Raw genomic sequence first — 27,634 nt, forward strand, 5'->3', positions numbered from 1 at the left:
ATTGCTATTGACGATGGGGTTTGATGAATCGATAGCTGCGTTTGCCACGACCGCTGTTGGAGCTTCAGACTTAGCGGGAAAACTAATTATTTCATTAATAGCAGATTACATTCCGTTCCCGAGGCTCTTTCTCTTCCACATCGCATCTCTTAGTGGGATTGGACTCATGTTTACATTAATGTACATCAAATCTGTTGTAGCGGTTTTCATAACTTCAATCGGTAATTATGAGTGTTTTATATTGGAGTTGAAAACTGTACGGCCTCGCCCTCAGAAAATGATTTCATGATTCTCCCTTTTTATTAGTTCGTTTTTTCCTTGTTTCTAATTGATAGTAAAGCTTGAGGTCAATGACCACCGTCTATCTCTCTCTCTTTGTACACCACTTGAGGTTTTTTCTTTAAAGAGATTAAGAAAAGTTCGATTTTTAGCATTAATTGTTTTTTTTTATTAAGACATGTTCAGTTAATCAATTGATACCAAATAATGCAGCACTCGCACATCTCATTTTTGTCTTGCCCACTAGAGATGAAGGCGAGACTAGGGGATCCAAATGTCCGTCCGTCACAAACACTCCCGACCTTTCGTTACAGAACGCGAACGCTTATTTACGACGATTTTGGAAGAGACTTTTGGGCCCGTCGTAAAAGGCTGCCCTGCAATTTAAATTATGACCTGACGATTTTATTAAGCTTTTGCATCTGCAACGGAAACACCAATCTGCGGTTCGTGTGCAAAATACTATGGTAACAGCGACATATTCGATTTAGGACGACTTTCCAGAGCCACACTTGGTTGCTCCCAGAGCTCGAGAAGCCGCCCGGAGGGGGAGGGGCTACTTCCATTGACGAGTGGATACCAGGTGCGACCACGCGTAAAAAAGGAAAGAGTGGGCAAGTACGTTACGTAGGCGTATAATGTAACGTTTAGGGTGTCAAAAACGATGTTTAAAATACTGAAAAGGGGATTTATTTCCAATACAAGTCTTGTAGGGTTTCACAAGCCAAATTCTTGTTAAAGGGTACATTTTCATAATCTGGAAAAAACTTGCTTCCCTTGTTTAGGGTGCTTTTCGAAAACCCATGGTCGCGCCTGGTATCCTCTCGTCAATGGAAGTGGTTCCCCCCGAAAATTTGAATCTAATCACCCATTTCGGGGGGAAGTAATACATAATGCCCATTACATTGTGTGTTAGAGGCAAATCATTTGTGTAGGAGGAGCAGGGAAATGGGGGAAACGCAAAGTTGGGTGGGTTTCAGACGAATAAGCCTATTGCATATGCTGTGTACATATAAGCGCATGCTAAATGGTTCAGCAGGAGAGGTGATCTGACCCATGGAATCAATTTCCAGTGATCCACCAATAATCCACATTAAATGCAACATCGATTCGATGGACTATAATGATTTATATAGTCTTAATTCAGGAAGTTTTTCCTCACTCAATATGTACTCGATTTGTTTGAAAAACCACTTTCTTATCCATGTCATAATCTACATTTCGCATGTCTCCAGCCAGCTGTAGTCATGATAGTACAGTCCCGCCGCGAACTCAGGTAGACAAATTACTCGGCATGGCACGGCGTGCTGGTATCGTATGAAAGAATTGCACACGCAAAAAGCAAGATCTGTACGGACTGTAACACAAAGCTTACCAATGATTGTAGAACAGTTTTCTACGTTGGATTGTATTGACTATAATGTACAATAAATCTAGAAAATTGAGTCTATGATTAATCGTTAACTTTTGTGTTACCGGACTCTAATGTCGCGTTGTAGAGGTTTGCGAAAACTCCGTAGTAAGACATATAACTTTGCAACAATATAAGTCGCTTTTTGAGAGGACTCAAGATGGCGGTATCCAATTGAAAATTCACATGTATGTCGTCGGCATTAATATATTTGCAATTATCCGTTTATAGTGACTAAGTGACCGGGCTAAGTGATCATGAAAGGTGTGACAAACTTGAGAAAATCAAATTCGGTGCGAGATTGGTCGACGTCTCACAACGGCTCACAGGCCTAATTCATTCCCCATAGACTCGTGTGTTAAAGTGGCACTTAAAAAGAATTCATAAAAAATAAGGAGGAAATTCGAGGATAAATGTCTGACATTCCATATCTGACCAGAAAAGGGTACCTCGACCGGCTCATTTTAAAAATAAATCAGCGTTTACGAAGACTACACCTGACGGGACCAAATTCGTCACTTGAGAGAGTAAAATGACCCTAATTCTATATAGTTCCATAGTGGTGAAATATCTTTCCAATTTGGAAAAAGTAAGTTCAGTAGGTACCCTCCCTAGAGTCAGTGTTGGATTGTCAGTAATTTTCATACATTTTTGTCAATCAGCAATATCAAATTAAAAAATTGAGCAATGGGTTGGCTCGAATGAATATCTTTGGCCTGCCGGTTGTGATTAGGCCCGTGCAGCCACAAATCGCTTTGAATCCCTGAAAGATCTCGCCGCTGAGGCTCTTGACGAGATAGACCAAAAGCTTTAGTCTCTGTTAGTAGACTTGTTAAGAGGTTGAACGCTGCATTTTTGAGTACAAATGTCCCACTTGGCACAAATGTTCCTTGAGTCAAAAGAAAAAGATTCATCCAAAGAGACACGCTGTATCTATGCAAATAAGCAAGTAATTTGCATAAATTTGCATATTATGTCGATATAGGAAAAACAAGTAATTCAGAATAAATATTTCACCAGAACTGCCCTAAAATTGGAAATAAAGACTTAGGGTAAGACAGGGAAGAAAACTGTCATAAAATAATTGGGCTATCCTCGTTTATTATTACCTAATTTACATAAATTATGCAAATTATAATTTTAAAAATAATATTTTTTCAAGAATCCTGAACTGTTTTATAAAAAACGGCAATTAATACGAAATATCAACATTCTACATGAAAGAGAATATATTAGCGAAAACATCGATATGTTTCATGACAGTATTAGTGTCTTAATTTGCTTAGAAAGAGGGCAAATATGTCAAAATGTATGACGTGATATTGCGCTAAAACGAGACCAAAACAACCTCTATGTCACAGTCACACTCACGAATCGGACAATAAAGCGATCAATTGTTTGTCATTCGAGATAACACAATCTCAACACAATCAGACAATAGCTTCCATCGGCTTCTCGTATCGCTTTTGCATTTCACTAATCAAATACTGCGAGCGCGAAGCGCGAGCTGAAAATTTCGGAAATTCAGACCTAAAGAGGGGCATTCTAAGTCTTGTTTGTTTGCAGGAATTCACTAAGACTGTACGTATTTCATTAACCAAATGATGCGAGCGCGAAGCGCGAGCTGAAAATTTTTGATATTGAGATCAGAAAACTACACATTTTAAGGACTGATTTTAGAAATTCATTGAAGAGTAGACATCTCACCAAACAACTAATGCGAACGTTAGCACGGACAGGAAATGTTTTATATTAGACCTTAAATAGGGCAATCAATTTAAGTAGTCATAAAAAAGAGCAAATGTCACTACATGAAAAAATTATGACTCGAATTGCGAGGTAATGTAATTGGTGTACAGTATTGATTTGAAAACAGGAGGTTTTAGTACATCAGGATTATCTATCTCTTTAAACGGTCTATGCGAGCACCAGGAACAATAAAGTCATAGGCCCTGTGAGCAAATAATGTTTCATAAAGTTTGAAAAAAAATGCTTTTTCATGTAATATAACATAATTATAATATAATATAACATTTATAATGAGCATAATTTCTTCTTTCCCCACTACGTTTCTCTTTCTCCCGCTTTTTCTCCCTTTCCCCCTTTTTTTTTGGCCAGCCGATTGGGGGGCACGTGCCCCCCCATGCCCCCCCCCCGTAGTTACGCCACTGTTTCTACTACACACAGTAAAGCCTCTTTGCGTTCTCTTCTTGAAAAAAAAAAAAACATAGAAGGCATTGTTTTATTTCTCATAATATAAGTTCGTGTACGTGACGGTGGCCTGTCGAAGTTGCCAAAAACTGTTTATTTTGTTTTGACAATATATATTTAGAATATCGTCTAAATGAAGCCTTCATCTGGAAAAGGGCACTTACTAAAGGCAGCATCTACATTATATAGAGGAGGCCTTGGCACTTGGAAGAGGGGGCTGAAGCTTGTTTGATTTCTTGGGACCAAAGTTTTACATTGAACCTTTTTCGTTTTTCAAATTTACATCAATAAATTTTACAGGAAATAAACAAAAAGGATTGCATTACAAAATGATTTTTTGGGGTAACGTTTCTTTTTTTTTCGTTTTGTTACATCTGCCGGAATTCCAGGGGGTGCTATCTATCGAGAATAACACGCGCAGTACCCCCCCCCCGGCCCCCCCCCCCCCTCGTCCGGAAAATCTTGCGTTGTGCTTCAGCCCACGCTTCCAAGTACCAGGGCCTCCTCTATGTAATGTAGATGCTGCCTTTAATAAGTGCCCTTTTCCAGATGAGGGCTTCATTTAGACGATATTCTAAATATATATTGTCAAAACAAAATAAAGGGTTGGGCAACTTTGACAGGCCACCGTCATGTGCACGAACTTATTTTATGAGATATAAAACAATGCCTTCTATGTTTGTTTTTTTCAAGAGGAGAAAGTAAAGAGGCTTTACTGTGTGTAGTAGAAATGTATCTTTCTCCCGAATGGGCTCTGAACATAGAGTGGAAGCAATAAAGGGGTTTGAGTATTTTAGAGCTTACGTGTGGCTTTTTTTTCAATGTACTACAGCTCTTCTACATGTCAATTGTAGAGTATTTTCTCCTCAATCTATTCCAAGATATCAATACAAACCATGGGCGGAAATCCCAGGGGGGACAGGGGGGACGTGGCCCCCTACTCAAAATAGTAGGGGGGACACAATATCAAATGTTCCCCCCTACTTTTTTTGGTCTTTGGTGATGCTAAGAAATATATCACTCAAAATGGGAATAAAACGTACGTTTTGGGACGAGATGTCTTTTTTTTATTAATTTTTTTTTTTTGCTTGTCAAATATATTTTCGTCAAAAATGACCTTTAATTTTAGGTAATAGCGTTTTATTTTTTTGCTTGTCAAATTTTCCAGACCCTTGTCCCCCCTACCTTTTGGGAGAAATTTCCGCCCCTGATACAAACAAAAGTAATCTTTTAAGAGTTCTAAAGACAATAAACTATTTTTTGAATACATAAAACCAAAAGGGAAAAGGGTATCCTTAGGCATGCTCCTGTTCGGTTATAGCCTTTACTGTGCTAGAACATTATTACAAACTGCAGAACAATAGTAATAATAAAAATAACATTAATAATTTTATTAATATAGATAAATATGAAATATAGATATAAAAGTTGCTTTATTATACCAAAAACGCAACTTGCCTTGCCGGTGTTTTTTAAACACGATATTTTTTTATTTAGTGTCGAAATACAGAGAGAGGATGGAGTAAATTCGGAGGGCTCCCGTGGACGTATAGGCTTAAATAATAAAACAAAAACTATCTTCAGGAAACATGTTCACTGATGTCTCATACATCTGTCTTTTCCAAGTAGATAATACAAGTCAAACTGGTTTTGTAAAGTAGCGAGAATGCCGCGGGGGAATGCAGTTTTGCCACTTCGGGGTCTCCAAAAGACATATATTTTAACAAAGTTAAAATATGGATTGATGTGGGGTACATTCGTCATGATTCATGTGCCAGAGCTTCATTTAAGCAGTAACCAGCAAAGCAATGTCTCCTGTAAATTTTCCAAGAGAAACCAATTAGAAACAAATAAAACAAAATTAATAGTGTTTTACCGATACCGAAATGCATTTTGCCCGTATGTATCACAGATTACGGTGTGGCAGACACACCAACAAAAGCGATACGAGAAGCCGATGGAAGCTATTGTGTTGAGATTGTGTTATCTCGAATGACATACCATCGATCGCTTTATTGTCCGATTCGTGAGTGTGACTGTGACATAGCGGTTGTTTTGGTCTCGTTTTAGCGCAATATCACGTCATACATTTTGACATATTTGCCCTCTTTCTAAGCAAATTAAGACACTAATACTGTCATGAAGCATATCGATGTTTTCGCTAATATATTCTCTTTCATGTAGAATGTTGACATTTTATATTAATTGCTGTTATTTATAAAAACAGTTCAGGATTCTTGAAAGGATACTCTGTTTTAAATTATAATTTGCATAATTTATGTAAATTAGGTAATAATAAACAAGGATATCCCAATTATTTTATAACAGTTTTCTTCCCTGTCTTACCCTAAGTCTTTATTTCCAATTTTAGGGCAGTTCTGTTGAAATATTTATTCTGAATTGTTTTTACTATTTCGACATAATATGCAAATTTATGCAAATTACTTGCTTATTTGCATAGATACAGCGTGTCTGTTTGGATGAATCTTTTTCTTTTGACTCAAGGAACATTTGTGCCAAGTGGGACATTTGTACTCAAAAATGCAGCGGTAAGCCCTTTTTTTGCAGTTAACAAGTCTACTATGTTGTTGACTGTTCAGCTGAACTACGTTGGCTCCACTCACGGAAATAAAAGGAAGGGGAAGGATTTTACCAGTTTACAATGCTCGCACCGGTCTGTCGCCAATGTAATAGTTTTTACAGGCCTAATTCATTTCCCGTTGACTCGTAATTGTGTTAAAGAGGCACTTTAAAAATTTCATAAAAATAAGGAGGAAATTCGAGGTTTGAATGTTTACTATCGGTTCAACAATGGATGCAATGTAGGGCTCAAAATCCTATAATGCAAAAGTGTAGATATGCATAGTGTGCATATCTGGATACACTGCAATGAGATAACAATAAAAAGAAATGGAAATTAACATGCAAGCATACTATACATTCACATCTTCCTATGACAAGGGGTGTAAGAGAGAGAGGGGGGTAGATGGCTTGTTTTCTAAAGGGATGGGGGCTAGAAATAAGTAAAAGTTAGAACAAGATAGCAGTACGTAACACATATTCTCAGCCACACCCCCCCCCCCCGACATGCTTACCATGCTGGTCGGTCTCTACCCCCCCCCTCCCATTAACCACTCTTCAGTCAAATTCTCTCTTCTCCATCCCTTTCCCATGAACCATTATCACAATAGCACTTTGCAATTGATCAAGGCCTACCTAATATTTAGTATATCCGGTATAATGGGTGGTATACACGAATACAGCAACGCTCGTTGGTATATAGGCCAAGAGCATTAGGATTACCTTTAAAAATTTTGGTAACAAGCTTATTTTTTACTAAAAGTCCTCATAAATCCTCTACGAGGGTTTTCCGTAATCCAATATGGCGTCCAAAATGGCCGCCATTCACAGAAAATCGACATAACTCACTCATTATCCACCCTAGACATCAAATTTTTGTGCATATTTCATGGTTTAAAGGGGTAAAAAGAGCTATTTATATAGGTAAGAGTAAACAAAAGCAAATATACCTAAAAATCGAAGATGATGTCTAAAATGGCCACCAAAGGATAAAAATCCACAATAAAATCTTTTACTTATGTAAATATCTATAATTTTGTGTCTATTCATTGATTTTAAGGGTAAAGTAGTATTTTGGAACAAGTTACAAAGACCGTCAGTGATAAATATGTCCAAAAATCCAAGATTGCTTCCAAAATGGGGTATAAAATGGCTGCTATTACTTACAAAGGGACTTTACATCCGCGTGAGAGATGTTATTTTGGTATCTAAACTGTTGTTTGAGGGGTTTTTAAAAGGACAGTCAGTGGTCCAATATGTCTATAAACCCAAGATGGTTTCAAAAAATGGAGTATGAATTGAGTGCTGTTACTGAAAAATTAACATAAAAACGAAGACGGCATGAAAAAAGAGTCTAAAAATTACATAGTTCATCTATTATTTGCCTGTGAGATAATATTTTAGTGTCTAAGCCATGAGTGAAAGTGTCAAATAATGCACTAGGACAGGTTAAAAGGACAGTCAGTGGTCCAGTATGTCATGAAATCAAAGATGACTTCCAAAAATGGAGTCTAAAATGGTTGCTTTTACTTACAAATGGACATAAGTTCATTATTTTGACATCTGCCTGGGATATATTTTGGTGTCTGAACCATTGTCTAAAGGGTCATTATGGAAGTTCAAAGGACAGACAGTGGTCATGTATGTCCAAAAATCCAAGATGGCTTTCAAAAAATGAACTTTAAATTGACTGCTGTTACTAAAAAAAATGGACATACTTCATTAAAATCCACCTGAGAGATATGATTGTGTTGTCTAAACTGTGGTTTGAAATACATAAGGAAAGTTAAAGACAGTCAGTGGTGCAGTATGTCCAAAAATCGAAGACGGCTTCTAAAAATGGAGTCTAAAATGGCTGCTGCTACATACAAATGGACATAGTTCATTTGATATCTGCCTGGCAGATATGATTTTAGTGGGTAAACCGTGGTTTATAGAGGCAAAATATACATTGGCACAAGTAACAAGGACCGCCAGTGGTCCGGTATGTCAAAAAATCCAAGATGGCTTCCGAAATACAAATCTAAATTGACTGCTGTGACTGCCTGTGACTGAAAAAATAAAAAAAAATATTAAAAATCCACCTGAGAGATTTGATTGTGATGTCTATATATGTTTTCAAGGATCAAATACTATTTTAGGACTGTTAACAATGATTTGCGATTGCCCATTTTGCCTAAAAATCCCAGATGGCCTCCAAAATGGCTTCTAAAAGACTCCGATCATTTAAAATAGTGTTAATTCATACAATATCCACTTGTGACGAATAATTTTGGAAGCCCTCTTGGATTTCATGCAAAATGGACAATTGCATATCATTGTGAGGAGTCCCAGAATATTATTTGAACCCTGAAACTATCCCGGAAACTATAGACACGAAAACAATATCTCTCACGCGGATGTGATATTAACTAATGTCCCTTTGTAAGTAATAGCAGCCACTTCAGACTCCATTTTTGGCGCCATGTTGGATTTTGGACATACTGGACTACTGATTGTCTTTTTATCTTCTTATGTATTCACCTTTTAAACCATGGTTTAGACACCAAACTATTATCTCTCAGGCAGATATTAAATGAACTATGCCAATTTCTTTGTATATATCCTTTTACCCTGCCCTTATGTATTGTTTGACCCTTCAAACCATGGTTTAGACACCACAATATAATATCCAGGCCGATATCAAATGTACTAAATCTATTTGTATGTAATAGCAGCCATTTTAGACCCCATGTTTGGAAGCAATCTTGGAGTAGTCGATATACTGGACCACTGGCTGTCCTTTTTACTTGTCCTTATGTATTATTTGACCCTTTAAACCGTGGTTTAGACACCAGAATATTATCCCCAGGGCAGATTTTAGACGAACTATGTCAATTTTAGACTCCAATTTTACAAGCCGTCTTTCCTTTTTTGGTCAATTTTCACTTTTCGATGTCATCTTGGATTTTTTTGGGACATACTGGACCACTGAGCGTCCTTTTAACCTGTCCTTATGTATTTTGACCCTTCAAACCATGGTTTAGACACCAAAATCATATATCCAGGCAGATAATAAATGTACTATGTCCATTTGTAAGTAATATCTGCCATTTAAAACTTTTTTTATGGAAGCAATCTTGGATTTTTAACATACTTGACCACTGAATGACCTTGTAACTTGTCCAAATGTACTACTTAACCCTTAAAACCATTGAATAGAAACAAAATTAAATAAACTAACATAAGTATTTGATGAATTGTAAATTGTTTGGCTTTGGCTACCCTTTTAGACGCCATCTTGTATTTTTAGGTACACTGGTCTGCTTATGTTCACTCTTACCTGTATCATTGCTCTTTTTACTCCTTCAATCCATGAAATATGCACAAAAATTTGATGTCTCGGGTGGATTATGAGTGAGTTATGTCGATTTTGTGTGAATAGCTGCCATTTTGGACGCCATCTTGGATTACGGAAAACCCTCAAGGAGGATATATGAGGACTTTTAGTATGTAATTCTAAACATATTTCTGAACCTATTCTTAAAAAAAAAATCAGTTTGTTACCTGAAGTTTCCTTTCTTAAGCCTATTTTGGCCCGGGTTTTGGCCTAATACACGAAAACGTGCAACATAGACATGATAGACTAACGTTAGACTACGCAGCCTAGCGTAGGTATACAAACACAGAGCTACTATCACAATCGGATTACCTACAGTTGTACCAGGGAAGTGTTATGTAGAACACTTCCCTGGTTGTACAGAGACTGGAACTCTAAATGCATCTACATGATCATGCATTGTCAACTTTTAATTGAGATGGATTTCGACACAGAGAGTATTCTTCAGGTATATTTTGATATTTTGATTCGCTTCAACTTCAACTATGCAATACAAATTCTGTAGGCTCTCAAGATAATGCACTCCTTTTAAGTTTAGAAAACGCCTAGATAAGCTTAACAAAATTTATGACTTTGAAACTAAAGGATTAATTATAAGATCAAGGGTTAAATGGTTAGAAGAAGGGGATTAAAATACCAAGTATTTTTGTAATTTGGAAAATCCAAGTTGGCAGAAGAAAAATATTAGTAGACTTAAAGATTCTCAAGAAAACGAAATTACAGACCCAGATACTCCTGTCAAAATGGTTCTGATGGGTAAGTGATGGGAATGATGCACTTTTTAATAGATTAGAAATCCCTAAATTATCTGAAGATAACAAACAATTTCTTGAAAGCCCCCTTTCTAAGCAAGAGATTTTTAACAAAATTAAGTCCATGAAAATGAATAAAACCCTAGGTTTTGATGGCTTTTCAGTTGATTTTTTTTTGGCTGATATTTGTGATATGCTTATGAATTCTTATAATTTTTTTTTACAAAATGGATATAAGTCCTTGTCCCAAAGAAATAGAGTCATTAAAAATTTTAGCAAAATGTTTGGCCAACCTGTAAAAAGATGCATGCAACCTCTTATCCATATGGATCAATCTGGTTTTATAAAAGGAAGAAATATTGGTAACTATATTCGTTTGATTTTAGATATACCTGAGTATACAGATTTTACAGATATTCTAGGCTCAATAGTTCTTCTAGATATAAGGAAAAAAGCTTTTGATAGTGTTACAAAAGTTTTTGTTGCATACCCTCAAACAATCATATTCGGTGAAAAATTCATAATTTGGATTAGCGCCTTTTATTCCTCACAATAGACCTATGTTATTAATAATGGGTCCCAAACTAACCGTATTTATATATACAGGGGCAATATTTCAACAGTGCCCTATTTCTCCTATATTTATTTTTATTTGTGATTGAAATTATGGCCTTTGCCATTGGTCAAAATGAACACATTAAGGGCATTCCAATTGGTGATGATGTGGCAACAATTTTTCTGTTTTCTGACGATGCAGTCTATTTTTAGGTGGACCAAAGTCTTTCATTATCTATTTGAATCCCTAACATTGTCTAAATACATTTGGTCTGTATTCTGGTTGCAAAATCAATCTAAGTAAAACAGAAGTCATATGTATTGGATCGAAAAGTGGGTGTCGAGAATTTCCTCATAATAACAATGGTATTGCATTCAGATCTTCGGAATTTAAATCACTTGGAATTACTTTTTCGTTGAATGCAAGTTTGATTTATGATCAACTACAAGGAAAATTTGAAACGATTTGAAAAAGTTACTAGTTGTTGGAAACTGAGAAATATTTTATTAATTAGTAAAAATTTGTGTAATAAAGTCTCTTGTGCTTCTTCAATTACTGTTTATTTTCTGTTCTCCCTATTAAAGTCCCTATGAATTTTTTTTAAACCCTTAAATAAAGTATTTTTGTTTTTATATGGAATGGGGGCAAAGACAGTGTTCAGAGTAAATGAATATAATCAATGTGGTCTTCGAATGACCGATCCATACATTTATTCTCTGGCTCAAAAAATGCATTGGGTAAGGTATTTTCTTAATGATAATTGTAAAATGCTTTGGAAATCGATTGAATTGTCTTTTTTTGAAAAAAAAACATTGATAGGGATATAAATATGCTTTGGAAATCCATACTGCTGAATGTGTTTGCAATCTTAGGGTAACACACAAATAGTAAATTATTTGCGTGTTTAGTATATGTATCGAGAATTGTTGATCGTAAATTTTCTGAACTGGGGCCATGTTAGTCTTTGTGGTTTAACAAAAATATTTGATCAAAATCAATGAAAAACTTTTACTACGACACTTTGAGAGATAATAATATTTTAAGAATTCTGATTTTCTTAATCCACCTTTTCCAGGTCACAAGATATTTGAGAAATTGGTCTTGGATTTCAGTATTTCTCACAAGGATCGAAGAAAATTCAATTCCTTGGTTAAATGTGTACCTGAAGAGTGGCTGGATCCAAGTTCTGAAAATGTTGATATTTATAGTATGTAAATTGATAAATTGTTAACCATGAAAAAGTTACCCAGTTATGTTTACAGCATTCTCTGTGTCAAACAGTCACCTATTAAATCTTGTGATTTTTTGGAATACTAAGTCAACCCTTCCACCCCATATCAATTGGGATAAAATACATGTTTGTAATTTTACATGCTCTTTAGATACAAGGTTTCGATCTTTTTAGTTCAAATTTTTTCACAGGTGTTTTGCCCTAAATGAGTTTTTCTTTAAAATTAAACGGAAGGACTCCCCAAATTGCATTTTTTGTAATAAATTTGAAGGAACTATGATTCACATTTTGTTTGCAATTGTGAGGTAGTTCTCCCCATTTGGCAACACGTACGTACAATAATATTACATAAGCATGATTTTAATTTTACCATTAACAATTAAAAAAGCATATTTGGAGTATCAACTGATAAGTTTTTGTACTATTCATTTTTACTGGCTAAATATTATATATAAATTTACAAGTTCAAAGATTTTTTATCAAACATTAAGGCCTTTAAATTGTTTGTTAAAAAACAGAAAGATTTGGAGTACTCAGCCAAAAAAGAGGAAGTAAGCTTTCCATCAACTTCAAAAAATTGAAATTTGAGGTGTAACCCTGATATTCATAAATATGCTTATACATTTCGATATTTTTTCTTTGATATTTCTAGTCTTTTTAATCCATACACATGTACATGTATACAGCGAGTAGCAACTGTACAATGCTACAATGTTCATGTGTTTGTCTTGTACTATTTTTTTTGTTTTGTTTGTTAAGTTTCATTTTTGTTAATATTGCCTTCTGTTATAATAACTCTGATCTGTTTATAATAAGTTGTAAATATTGTAATTTTACCTTATGATTTTATGATTTAATAAAATATATATATATATATATTTATAGAAAAAAACAATAAGTCGCTTTTAATCCAACTGTGGATTGTAGATGTACTTAGGGGACCTGCATGTTATGGTGAAGTCGCAGGTCACATGGTAAGGTCAAAGGTCATTTTGAGGTCAACGTTAAAGTTTACGTGCAAGACTCTCTTGTGACACATAACTCTGCAACCGTATGTCACTTTTCACCCAAACTTTGATAAGAGGACCTGCATGACCGTTATGGTGCAGTTTGAGGTCACATGCTAAGGTCAAAGTTCATCTTGAGGTCAACGTTAAAGTTTTCATGCAAGACTCATATCTTTTATGTTGTTTGGTAACAGTTTCTTATTTACTGCCTTCTTGACAACAAAGGGGCCCATTTATTTTAAGTCAACATGGCATATACATGTAACAGATGTGGAAGATTTTAATCACTAAATTTTCTTCTTAACAAAACATCATTACTGTTCTCGTATTTTTCAAACTCCAATTCCTAACATCATTGTGACGCTTTATCATCTAAACCTCTCAGCTAGATCAATGCTCACTTAAAACCGGCAATAGATCAGGTGAAAATGCAGAGGCTTTTCGTCAAAAAGCCCTTTCCATATTTTATGAAATGTTATTTCACAATAAACTTCTGATACAATTCTAGTGCATATGCCGTCGCAAATCGCGATAATTCTGATTATTTCAACAAGTGGGCGAGACACAACATGGCTTATGCCTATTCTATAACATTTTTTTCTCTCCTATAACACATAATAGTACCATAATGATAATCTTGTATTTATTCTTTACATGGACCGTACATCTATCAGGCATTGGTATGCTGGTATTATCTCTAATCAACACGTCACCATACACATCGACATTTCAAGTCTTCCCAGGTCGAGGTGCTAAACCTATGACAACTTCAATCATCGCTGTTGGAATAGGTATTATTCTGGGTACAGTTTACGGTGAGTAGCTACTTTGGTATACATTGTCAACGCAAGGTTTTTCATTGTGGTTGCCGCAACAATGTTGTATCTTTAAGACCTTTATTCATTATAAAAGCAAATACCTACATCCTGGTCGGCGTAATAGGGGGAGGGGCAGGGGATGGCTACCCTTTTCTACCCCTAGAAACGATTAACTCTTTCAGATTTAGACAGCGAGATGTCTAACCATTGGAACTACAAAACAGGCTGCAATACAAATGCGTCTTAGGTGACCAATCATAAGTTGTAGAGAAATGCTAAGTTGTGTTGGTTGTCGGTCACTCGGTTCGATCATTAGTAAATTATATATAAACGTTGATTTTAATAACGAGTGGAACGCCTCTGGCAGTCTCACCTGCATTACGCAATTCGATATAGCAGCAGTGCTTCCTTTGAAAACAGCTAATGAATAATTAATCTCAGAGGAAAACAGTAATAATTATGATAATAAAATATCATGTCCATTTATCCAAACTAACCTTTGACCATGATCATATGAGCTAAGACATGTGCAAAACAATCATTCATACTTGATTACCCATCAGGAGCTAGATCCATAAATTTCTTAAGTTATGATGCCAGTTCAACACATACTCCCAACACAGCCAGAGGTCATTGACCTTTAAATGACCTTTGACCTTGGCCATGTGACCTGAAACTAGCACAGGATGTTTAAGGATACTTGATTGCTCTTATATCCAAGTTTCTAATGAACTATATCCATAAAATTTCAAAGTTATGATGACAATTCCTCAAATACCCCCAATATGGCTCAATTTCGTTGACCCTAAGTAACCTTTGACCTTGGTCATGTGACATGAAACTCGCACATGATGTTTAAGGATACATGGTTGCTCTTATGTCCAAGTTTCATGAACTTTATCCATAAATTTTTAAAGCTATGATGACAATTCCTCAAATAACCCCAACATGGCCAAAGTTCGTTGACCCTAAATGACCTTTAACCTTGATCATGTGACCTGAAACCCATGCAGGATCTTCAATAATACTTCATTAATCTTATGTTTAAGTTTCAAGATCTAGGTCTGTATACTTACTAAGTTATGACATTTCAAAAACTTGACCTTGGTTAAGATTTCAATGTTGACGACGCTGCCGTCGCCGTCGGAAAAGCGGTGCCAAAAGTCTCGCTCTGCTATGCAGGTGAAATAAGAATAGAAAAATCAATTTGGCATAATATCAAAAATTTCATCAAAATCTGATGAGAAATATTTTTTTAATGTGACATTTCGATTATTTTTCACGCAACAGTAACAGCCAAAACGGTGCCAGGTAAAAATGGCAGAAGTGAAAATGTTCAAGGATGATATTTAGAATGACGTAGCCTATCTTTATCATCTTTACCTCTGCCATTATTAATTCTGAAATTTTTACCTCACCTCCATTTATACCTCTGCCATATTTTATCCTTGCCATTTTTACCACTGCCATTATTATCTCTGCCATTATTACCTCTGCCATTATTACCTCTGTCATTTTTACCTCTGCCATTATTACCTCTGCCATTTTTACCTCTGCCATTATTACCTCTGCCATTTTTACCCCTGCCATTTTTAACTCTGCCATTTTGACCCCTGCCATTTTGACCTCACCTCCATTTTGACCTCTGCCATTTTTACCACTGCCATTTTGACCTCACCTCCATTTTGACCTCTGCCATTTTTTACCTCTGCCATTTTTACCTCTGCCATTTTTACCTCTGCCATTATTACCTCTGCCATTTTTACCTCTGCCATTATTACCTCACCTCCATTTTTACCTCTGCCATTTTTACCTCTGCCATTATTACCTCTGCCATATTCACCTCTGCCATTATTACCTCACCTCCATTTTTACCTCTGCCATTTTTACCTCTGCCATTTTTACCTTTGCCATTTTTACCTTTGCCATTATTACCTCTGCCATCTTTAAACCGAGCCTTCTCAACACCTTGAACACAGTGATAGATGCAAATGAAAGAATGCTTTGTCGCTCACGCTCTTTTCATTTTCTTATGTTATTGCTTGAACTAATACAAGAAGTTGTTGAGCACTCAATTTTCATCGATATTGCCAGTTCCTTGTAGACGAAAATTAATTATTCCGTTCGGAAGAAAAGGAAGAGGACTTCCGCAAAGTGAACAACATTAACCAATTAAGGCCTGAAACTTTTGACCAATCAGCGTGAATGGTCCTTCGTCGACAACGACAATATTGAACCTGGCCTACACTTGACGACAGATGGCGTTCATTTCAACGGCTACGGTGTTCGCCTACTCGCCCAGAATATAATTGCTCACCTGAGGGGCAACACACTTCGCTCGAAAGAGTGGTCTCTTTCAACTTCGAGAAATTATGCGTCAATCATGAGTTATGACCAGAATCCACATTTTCGAAACTATACGCATCAAAAGTTTCGATGGAAACCCAAAGGAAGATATTTTCCACGAGATTGGATGGACAGCCTGGACACAGCCAAAAGACTCCTAAACCCGTAATGAAAGTAAAACCCAAAGCCCCACAATCTGACGTTGAATTCGAAAAAAACATCAAGACCAGTATTTGAGCAAAACGCTAGTTTCGAGTCGTGCTCAACGAGTGATTTATGCGAATCGCTCGACTCCACTCTAGCCTCTAGTAATTAATTGAGTGACTTAATTACTATGTCTCACATTGAAGACTGCAATCCTGATCTTGACGTCAAAGGAGAATACATTGAACTGGCCGATGATGGCAGCATTCCACTTACATCAAAATTCGGTCTGAGAGTCTGTCATTTAAACATAAACTCCTTACCGAATAAGTTAGAGGAATTCAAGTTTTTATTTAAAAATTTTCCATTTGATGTAATCGGTCTTACTGAGACTCATTGCGACAATAATGTAGGTGACAATGAGCTAAAAATTGACGGTTATGACATGCTAAGGAGAGATAGAACCAGACATGGTGGGGGTGTGAAGGTTTATGTAAAAAAAGCTCTCTCTCATATCAACACATAAAAGAACTTGACTTTGGATTGGAAACGATCTGGATAAGAACCAAATTGTGGAAGGGAGCATGTCTTCTATTATGTGTTCTATGTCGTCCCCCAAACTCTTCAGCTGATTTTTTCGATTCAGTGTCTGCGATGATGAGTAAAGCTTTAGATTTTGATTGTGAACTATTAGTAATGGGAGATCTCAACTGTGATTTACAAAGTGAGAATTTAGATTCTGCATCGCAAACCCTTTTATCAGTTATGCAGGGTTCCCTTATGTCACAGTTAATCAAATCCCCCACTCGTGTGACCCAGTATTCTAAAACACTAATTGATCATATATATTCAACATGTCCGGATGAGCACAACTCCACAGGATAAGAACCCATATTAGTGATCATTACTTGATCTACACGTGTTTAAATTGTAAGGGTTCCGACTGTGTACACAATGATATCGAATGTAGAAACTTGAAAACATTTAATCAGGAGGACTTTGTAAAAGATCTTTCAAACTTATCTTTTACTAATATGTATGGTGTAAATGACGTTGACACAGCTTGGGAACAGTGGTACAAACAAATAATGTCAGTGATTAATAAACATATGCCATACAAACGTAAAAGAATGAGAAAAACCCCTTCTCCCTGGATCACCGGTAAAATATTAGCCTTGATGAATAAAAGAAAGCATCTTCATATCAAAGCCCTGAAGTCTAGTTCCCCAAGTTTATGGAAAGAGTACAAAAAAGTGAGAAACAATGTAACGTGTTTGATTAAGAAAGCTAAACAAATGAATGTACAAGACTTATTGATAGAGAAGTCTGGAGACCCAGGTGCGTTATGGTCAATCCTAAAACAACTGTCCTCTAGTTCTGGACAACTTGCTATAAAATTGCTGATTGATGACAAGGAAGTCACTCAGCCTGAAAAAGTAGCTGAAAAATTTAATGATTACTTTATTGGTAGTGTTTCGAAATTGCTGGGTGACGTGGAAGAAAGTGATTTTGTGCCCACAAATAAAGTAACTGACAATCCATTATCAGAACTAAATTCTGATAATCAAAATGAAACTTTTGATATTCCTCTTATATCATACGAATTTGTTTCAAAAGAAATCGATGGCTCTTCTATAAAAAAGGCCACAGGGCCTGATGAAATCTCGGTTAAAATTTTGAAAATGATGAAATGTTCCACATATGTAATAGATGGTCTTATTTATGTCTTTAATCTTTCATTATATAAAGGGTACTACCCGGAAGCCTGGTGTCTTGCCAAAATTCGTCCAATCCATAAGACTGGAGAGCGATCATGTGTAGAAAACTATCGTCCAATATCCTTGTTATCAATTGTTTCCAAGATTTTGGAGAAGTGGGTACAAAAGCATTTACAGGCACATTTATTAGATATACATTTTTTAGTGATAAACAATTTGGCTTTAGACCAATGCATTCCTGTGAAAGTGCTTTATTGTGTATGGTCGACGATTGGGCAACTGAAGTTGACAAGAGTAAGTTTTGTGGAATAGCTTTTATTGATATGCGAAAGGCTTTTGATTCTGTAAACTATGATGTTTTACTACAAAAACTGGTTGCAATAGGATGTTCTGATAATGCTATCGCATGGTTTAAATCTTATTTTTGTTTTAGGAAACAATACACAGAAATAGGAGTAATCAAATCGAGTATAAAATCAACCTCTTCTGGGGTCCCACAAGGCTCAGTTTTAGTGCCCTTACTATTTACAATTTATATTAATGATCTGGCTTCTTGTATCAAATCAGGGAAGATTGTTATGTTTGCTAACGATGCAACGTTGTACGTTAGCCAGGGTGACCAGATTTCACAAAATGAAATACGGGACAATCGACAAAAAAGATCAACAAATAAGGCTACACAGTGTTACACCTGTGAACAATTATAAAGAATTGGAAAGGATCGAGGCCGTGAACGAAAGAATGAAGGAGAGAAAGAAAAGACGAAAGAAAAGAGATATATTGAGAAGAAGAAAGAAAAAATTAAGGGGAAAATGAAGGAAAAAATAAAAAAAAAGAATATAAAGAAAATTAGAATAAAATGATGAAAGAAAGAATAAAAGAGAGAAAAAAGTTTCCGTCATTCTTTGAATTGAATAAAGAAAGAAAGGAATGGAAGAAAAATACATGTGTTAAAGACAAAATAAAGGAGAGAAAGAAAAAAAATAAGAAAAAGGAGGAGGAAAGAAAGAATGATGGAAAGAAAATTGTTTCCTTCATTCTTTGAAAGAAAGAAGCAAACAAAGAAAGAAGGAAAACAGTAAGGGAGGAGGGAAGGAAGGAATTAAGGGAGGGGGGAGAAAGAGTAAGGGAAAGAATGAGAAGGAAAAATAAAATAAAGAATGAAAGAAAGAAAGAAAGAAAGAAAGGAGGAAAGAGAGGGAGGAAGAGTGAAGTGAGGAGGGAGTGAAAACATAATGGAAGAACAGAAAGAATTAAAAGAAAAAGGAGAGGAAGGGAGGGGAGAAGAAAAAAGTTTAAAGAAAGAAACAATGAAGGAAATAAAAAGGGTCACCGGAATCCGAACCCCCGCTCTATATACCGACTGAGATATCGCAATCGCGCCTCCTAACCATAATATGTTTACACGTGAATATGAAGAACACATTTGTTCTTCACTAAAGATTATCCGAACCATATCAATCCATCATCAGAATGAAATAGACCAATCGTGGAGTTACACTGCAAAAACTCCGGTGTTGATTTAACACCAGCCCGGAATCACACCAGAGAAGCATTGAAACATCACCAGTTTGGAATCAAAGCGATGCTTTTTTAATGCTAATTAGTGTTGACTGTAATTATAAACACATATCTGGTGTTCGACCAAAACGAAACTGGTGTTGTTTAACACTTCCCTGGTATGGACATATATAGATTCCCGGCTGGTGTTAAATCAACACCAGAGTTTTGGCAGTGTAGAGGCAGACTAATGGCAACATCAGGTCAGAATAATCAATATATTTGATTTAATGTATTCTTTTCTTCTGCATTCATACACTGTTAGAAAAAATAAAAGAAGTTCCTGGAGCAGAGTCTCGAGAACACCTGTAATCTTACCGAATTGCGTAATAATCATTCTGTAAATTCATAAAACAAGAATTTTTCTGCAATTTAACAGAACAGGTCTGTTTAAAAAAGGGGAAAAGCGTGTTTTATTCAAGGAAATTTGTAAGATTCCATACATCAAATACCAATTTCCTGTAAGATTACGCAATTCGGTAAGATTACAGGTGTTCTCGAGACTCTGCTGCAGGAACTTCTTCTATTTTTTCTAACAGTGTAGCATTCGCATAATATGTTCTTTCATTACACAACAAATAGCATTTTGATAAATATTTTTTTGGCATGAATCACTAATCAAATGAAATGTTATTCTAAGCAAATATGACCTACACTCAAATAAATGAAGTTCCTGCAGCAGAGTCTCGAGAACACCTGTAATCTTACCAGATATAGCGTAATCTTATAGCAAATTGGTATTTGGTGTATATGGAACCTCACTTACAAATTCCTTCAATAAAACACCCTTTCCCCTTTTTAAACAGTAACTGTAAAATTGCAGAAAATTCATGTTTTATGAATTTACAGAAAGATTCTGATATCGCTTTTTGCAAAATCTTCTTTCTTTTTTCTGTAAAATCAGGGTTTTTTTAACAGTGTATATGGCCTACAATCAAAGCTGCAGAGATCAAATCTGCATTGCAATATACATGCCGGTACTGTTAGATGACCAATAGATTGACTTTTTTTAAAATCAATTTGACTGACATAATATTTATAACACTATATTATTAAAATCCTACACCCGATACCGTATCTTCACATGATCCCTTTATGATTATTTTCTTTCGATTTTGTTATAAATATACAAGTATATGTTCTGTTTTGATTCCATTCACTGAATTGTCGTCAATATCCTCATGCAGGTTCCGTATCGGTAATTAGATTTGCCTAGTAATAATACGTTGTGGTTTCCTTACTGTTGAAATGAGGAAAGAAATGTTACATTTATGAATAATAGGTTACACTTCGTAATTCCGAAGCTTCATAATTCCGAAGGTTCTTTATTCCGAAGGTTCGTAATTCCGAAACACGTAAATTGCCTATACCTCGATGTTCGTTAATCCGAAAACGAAAACGGGTTCGTTAATCCGAACATTTGTGGCGTAATTCCGACGATTCGTTATTCCGAAGGTTCGATTATCCGAAAACGAAATAAGGTTCGTTGTTCCGAAGGTTCGTTAATCCGAAAACGAAATAAGGTACGTTGTTCCGAAGGTTCGTTGATCCGAAAACGAAAAAAGGTTCGTTATTCCGAAGGTTCGTTGATCCGAAAACGAAATAAGGTTCGTTTTTCCGAAGGTTCGTTAATCCGAAAACGAAATAAAGTTCGTTAATCCGAAAACAAAATAAGGTTCGTTTTTCCGAAGGTTCGTTAATCCGAAAACGAAATAAGGTTCGTTAATCCGAAAACAAAATAAGGTTCGTTAATCCGAAAAATGAAAACCGGGAAAACAGAGACAGAGGCAAGGGGTGGGGGGCGGGGGACACTGTTGCCGTTCAATTATCATATGAGGATAGGAAGGCAAGGGTGGCCGAACGAAATTTCGTTGGGGGTAAAGCCAAAAAATGAAACTTATACGTCAAAATTGGGACTGTGGTGATATTTTCACCTTAAGATTATCATCTGCTTGAAGTCATTGTCTGTTTGATAGTGATTAAGTAGAGAATAACTTTTTTGAAGTGACTTCTTATTATGGCAAAATGTATATTTAGGCTTTATTTTTCGGGAGAGAGTATAATGAGCGAGCGGCTTGGTAAAACAAATTCAAAGGTGAAGTTGTATAACGTTTTTTGTGGTCAGTTATTCTTAAAATGGCATTATTGCGAGGTGTTGCGAGCGTGAATCAGAAGCTAAACTTTAGGTTATTTCAATAAAAAATGAAAATTAGTTTTTAAAAATCCGAGCAGATTTCTGCTGTCATTAAAAAGATGTGCATCTAACTAAATAATTAACACGAGCGCAAAACGCGAGCTTAAACATACTGACCAGAAAAGGAACCTGTTAAAGAAAGCATTTAGTGACCTCTTTAGGATGCATATTTCACCAATCGAATGAGAGTGCGAAGCGCAAGCTGAAATTTTTCAGTATTCCAGCCTGAAAACTTAACTTAACTTGTATACTTTAAAAAGAGTATTTTATTTCGAAAAAACATGAAAAACGGCATATTTATTTTTGAAAAAGGAACTTTCCCATTTTGGAAAATATTAATTCCCCTGTTTTTTATTCCATTTTTGATGCCCCCTGCCTCCCTCCCGGCGGATCCAACTTTCGTCAAATAGAGGGGGGGGGGGATTTTCTTTAGTCATATTTTCCTTGATCGGCAGTTTAAAGTTGATTTTTTGTTTGTTTCTTTGAAAGGGTGGTCCTAACAGTCAATAATCAGCTTTATCCTAATAAAATAAAGAAAATATGTAATAACATGATAAACCCTTTTTAAATAATGCGAGCGCGAGCTGTATATTTTTGTTAATATGATGGGCAATACGTTTGTGATCTTCAAAGCGAGATGCCTATGTAACTAAATTTAGATAATAACTGCTAGCAAGAAGCGCGAACAGAATTTTTAAATATATAAGCTCTGACCTGATCTAAAGGGGACATTTTTAAGAACTTTTTGCAGTTAGCCATGAAGACGATGCGTGTTTTAGCCAATGGCGGCGGAACGTATTTTTTTTTTTGGGGGGGGGGGGGGCAAAGTAAAAAAAAGGGGCCAATAGGGGCAATTTGGTGCAAACGGATATTTTCACCATTAGATTATCATCTGTGTAAAGAGGTTGTGTGTTTTTGTAGTAACTAAATTGAGCACATTTTTTAAAGTGATCACTAAACATGCTTAAGTTATATATTTACGTTTCATTTCTGCGAGCGTAGAGAGCAAGCGGTTTGGGGGAAAAAGTCAAATCTGAAGATATAAAATTCACCTTTTTGGTCAATACTGTTAAAAGGGCATCCTTGTGAGATGTTGCGAGCGAATCACGTGCTCAACCTTTTGGAAATTTCATGTGGGCCTAGAATGATGATATTGATATAGATATCATTTACCCAAAGAAGCCACTTCAGTTCTGAAAACTATTCTCCCAGCTATTATTATTTTTTTTACAAGAATGCTATAGAATGTCCAGTTTTCAGGTTGGAAAATCGGAAAAATTTGGCTCACGTTTCTCGCTCGCATCAAGTATTGTTTATTGAGGAACTCATTCTATTCCTGGTTACAAAAAAGAAGTATGAAATGTCCAGTTTTCAGGTTGGAATATCACAAATTTTAAGCTTGCGGTTCGCGCTCTCATTATTTAGTTCGTGAGATATATATTCTATTCATGAGTCACTAAATGCAGTTCTTAAAAGATTACTTTCTGAAGCCTGTTGCATAAAACTTTTTACCTGAGAAAACTCTGGTAAAAACTGAAAACTAAGGTTAGTCTGATTTCCGCCAATTACTTTAGCACAGGGCAAAAACTCCTGTAAAAACAACCTGAGTTTTCTTAGGTAAAAAGTTTCATGCAACGGGCCCCAGGTCAGTATATAAACAAATTATAACTCGCCCTCGCATTAATTCTTTAGAAAGATACACATCTTTCTCACGATTACAAAAAATGCTCCGAATGCTCACTTCACGTCTTGTTACATGAAATGTCTACTAGTTTTCAGCTTGCGATTCGCGCTTTCAACATCTCACAAGGATCATTATTAGTATTATTTTTATTACCAGCAGAAGCTGTTATTAAAAATGACATCCCCTCCAATACAAATCCTATTATCTAGAGGTTGCTCGCACGCTTCCAACACACTTGATCCCCTGCATCTTTAATTAAACCTTTTGCTTATAGGCAGCAATTGCTCAGATAAAATCGAAATTAGCCTATGCTTGATCAGGGCGCCATTCTTAATGAAATACATGCTTTGGCAACAACACACATCATCGATCGTTATTACTATCATTGCATAATATCGTGTAATCTTGTAATGACAACATCGTTTTTGTTACCAAAATGAATTATTTTCATTTTCGGAAATACGAACCTTATTTAATTTTCGGATTAACGAACCTTATTTCGTTTTCGGATTAACGAACCTTATTTCGTTTTCGGATTAACGAACCTTCGGAATTACGAACCTTATTTCGTTTTCGGATTAACGAACCTTCGGAATTACGAACCTTATTTCGTTTTCGGATTAACGAACCTTCGGAATTACGAACCTTATTTTGTTTTCGGATTAACGAACCTTCGGAATTACGAACCTTATTTCGTTTTCGGATTAACGAACCTTCGGAATTACGAACCTTATTTCGTTTTCGGATTGACGAACCTTCGGAATTACGAACCTTCGGAATTACGAACCTTCGGAAATACGAACCTTCGGAATAACCGAACCTTCGGAATTACGAAGCTTCGGAATTACGAATGTATGCGGAATAATATATCATGTTGTATTATATAAAAGAAAAAGGAGAGGAAGGGAGGGGGAGAAGAAAAAAGTTTAAAGAAAGAAAGAATGAAGGAAATAAAAAGGGAAATTTGATAAAGAAGACGGGTAATAAAAGGAGGAAAGAAAGAAAAATGAACACAGAGAGAGAAAGGGTCAGATAGGAATTAAAGATGGAACAAAAACAGGCAAGCAGGAAGGATAGAAGGATGAAGAATGATAGAAAATAAAGAAAGAGGAATCTGAGAACCCATAATATAATTATACAAATTTCCCGCCGATTTTGTGATTATTTTGGCATGTTTGGTGGAGAGAATCTGCTCCGATCCTACATGCCTAGCTAGTACTAGCTTGCCACACATTGGCAGGAGGCCAGTTCGTTTGCGATGTATTGGGTTAGCAAGAAAATCACCGCAGAGCTTGCAAAAGTTATTTTATTGTTGTCTCTGCTTCGTCATCTGTTGGTTATTTTGAAAATTCGTCACTTTTAAATACATTTTGTTGAATATTCTGAAATACGGGACAATTAGGCGTCCCGGGGAGGGTTTGTCGGGACGCCGGGACAAAGAAGCAAAATACGGGACAATCCCGGGAAATACGGGACGTCTGGTCACCCTGACGTTAGCGGTAGTACCATAGAATCTGTAGAAAACCAGCTTAACTCCGCAATGAAAGAAGTATATGAGTGGACATGTAAAAACAGATTGATATTAAATGATAAAAAAACCAAAGTAATGCTTCTTGGTTCTCGCCAGCGGTTATCAACCTTGCGGGCCAAAACACTATCTGTAATAATCAATAACACTGTTTTAGAGTGTGTATCCCAGCACAAATGTTTGGGCGTGATAATTGATGATACTTTGACATTCAAAAACCATGTTGATTCAATTGTAAAAGTAATGAAACAAAAGCTTGGGTTAATTAGAAGAAACAAACATATATTTAATGTGGAACAACTTAAACGATTATACATAGGGTTCGTTCTCCCTCATGCAATGTATTGTTCAAATGTGTGGTCGTATAGATCTGAATCTAATTATAATACTGTGCAAAAACTACATAAACGTGCAGCTTACATCGTTAGCGGTTATACATGGAAACCCCATCAGAGCGTATTTTTCAAATTCTCTCCTGGTCTTCTTTAAAAGAATTGTACAGGAAATCTACATTATGTATGGTATACAAGTGTGTAAATGGATTAGCTCCCCATTTATTAAGTACCAAATTCATTTTTAATGATGATGTATCAGTGCGTATAACACGAAGAACTAATAAATTAATGCTACGAGCCCCGAAATTCAAAACGCAGTATTACAAAAATACATTTATACCGGTAGGCATAAGTGAATGGAACTGTTTATCCCAAGACACTCGATCTGCACAATCATTAGCAATATTCAAACGTCTTCTGAATTCTTGAAAATAATCCCACACCATTTATATATTAATTATATCTTATTTGTAAACTTTGTTTTCGCTTATGTCAAACGTAATCATAATGTTGAATTTATGTTACAAGTAAGTCTGCAGAATGTAATGGGGGTGTGTGTGTGTGTGGGTGCTTCTGTGTGTTTCTGATGAGGTTTGGGACTTTTAAAGGTTTATTTCTTGTATATTTTGCATATTATGTATTTTATAATTTGTATGTAATTTGATTAACAGGGCCCAATTGCAAACCAGCTTTTTATCTTTGTTAATGTTTTTTATCATGTATAGCTGAATTGGTCACCCTGTATAAAGATGTGAAATAAATAAATAAATAAATGAATAAATAAAATTATAACAATAATAATAACAATAATACATTTACATAACGTCTTTTCCATTTTTACCAGGAACCAGTGCAGACCTAACTGGATCATTCGATGGAACCTTGTATAGCTGTATTGGAGCATATTGTTTGGCCATTATACTATTCTCTTCTGTACCGTTATACCAGAAGAACTTCGCAATTGAAAGATACGTCATGTGGGACTATGTCTACAGATACCGATGGACCCAAAGGGCCCAGAAGACGAATCCAAACTTAGAAACCAGAAAACATTTTGATTCACCTAAAATGATATGCTAGGCAGAAATTTGATGTCGTCTCCTTTGTAACATCGATAAAATATACACATAGAGAACACATATGTCTATGGACTGATCAGGCCCCAGTTTATATGAAAATCAAGCGGACATTATCAAAATCCCAAAATCAGTTTCTCCTCAGGTAAGAACATCACTATATCATAGCCATCGGGTCAGATAGTAGCAATTCCTGGTGTTATATAATTTTGCCTGATCCCCCCCCCCCCCAACTCCGGGGTCGAAGGAAACTCATGCATGTTCTCAAATATATGTTCGGTGAAGGGGTACTTTTTCGCGGGACAAATCCGGCCCGCGAATTGTAAGGTCTCTCTCTCTCTTAATTTTTGGACTCCTGAGAAATTTAAAAAGGGGGTTATAAAATATATTAAATATAGAAAATATGATCAAAGTCCGGGATCAAATTCCTGAAATTCCTGCTAGTTTTGAAAGCTTGTCCTCCATCATGACATCAGGGAACCTCTATTGTAATGACAGCTTACCCGAGATGAAGGGGTTGTCTGTCCAAAGATATGGGGTTGGAATGAAAGCTCATCTTAGATAGGGGGTACATTGAGGCTTTGAGCAGTGTTCCGGATTTTGGGGGGTCTCCAAGCCAGGAAGAGCCCGTGAAGGGGGGGGGTCAGAAATATTGGCAGACATGAGATAGGGAGCGCTTTCAAAGGGAGGGAACGAGCATAGGCGTACCCCAAATAACATTGAGGGGTGGGGCTTAATTCCGTACGCATAAAAATGAGCGAGCAAGAAAGCTTTTGATGAAAAAACCTCATTGCTAATTACATGTGCTTTATGTGCAAAGTCTAC

The 27,634-nt window shown here is 36.1% G+C and overlaps 1 protein-coding gene across 1 annotated transcript; it reads left to right on the forward strand.

Annotated features, from left to right (window-relative positions):
- On the forward strand, positions 1 to 27,578 carry LOC121409995. Its single transcript, XM_041601794.1, has 3 exons — positions 1 to 221; positions 14,081 to 14,221; positions 26,578 to 27,578. Exons 1-3 carry the CDS (start codon positions 14 to 16, stop codon positions 26,811 to 26,813), a joined length of 585 nt encoding a protein of 194 aa, XP_041457728.1. The 5' UTR covers positions 1 to 13; the 3' UTR covers positions 26,814 to 27,578.
- Positions 27,579 to 27,634: the final 56 nt, after the last annotated feature.

Source organism: Lytechinus variegatus, chromosome 3, assembly GCF_018143015.1.
Source record: "Lytechinus variegatus isolate NC3 chromosome 3, Lvar_3.0, whole genome shotgun sequence".
Lineage (NCBI taxonomy): Eukaryota > Metazoa > Echinodermata > Echinoidea > Temnopleuroida > Toxopneustidae > Lytechinus > Lytechinus variegatus.

What these genes read in the sequence shown, in the direction of transcription:
- LOC121409995 (XM_041601794.1), top strand. Translation starts at nt 14, where the DNA reads ATGGGGTTTGATGAATCGATAGCTGCGTTTGCCACGACCGCTGTTGGA. An exon ending in GGTTTTCATAACTTCAATCG is followed by an intron (nt 222 to 14,080) that starts GTAATTATGAGT and finishes TACATCTATCAG; the next exon opens with GCATTGGTATGCTGGTATTA. An exon ending in TATTCTGGGTACAGTTTACG is followed by an intron (nt 14,222 to 26,577) that starts GTGAGTAGCTAC and finishes CATTTTTACCAG; the next exon opens with GAACCAGTGCAGACCTAACT.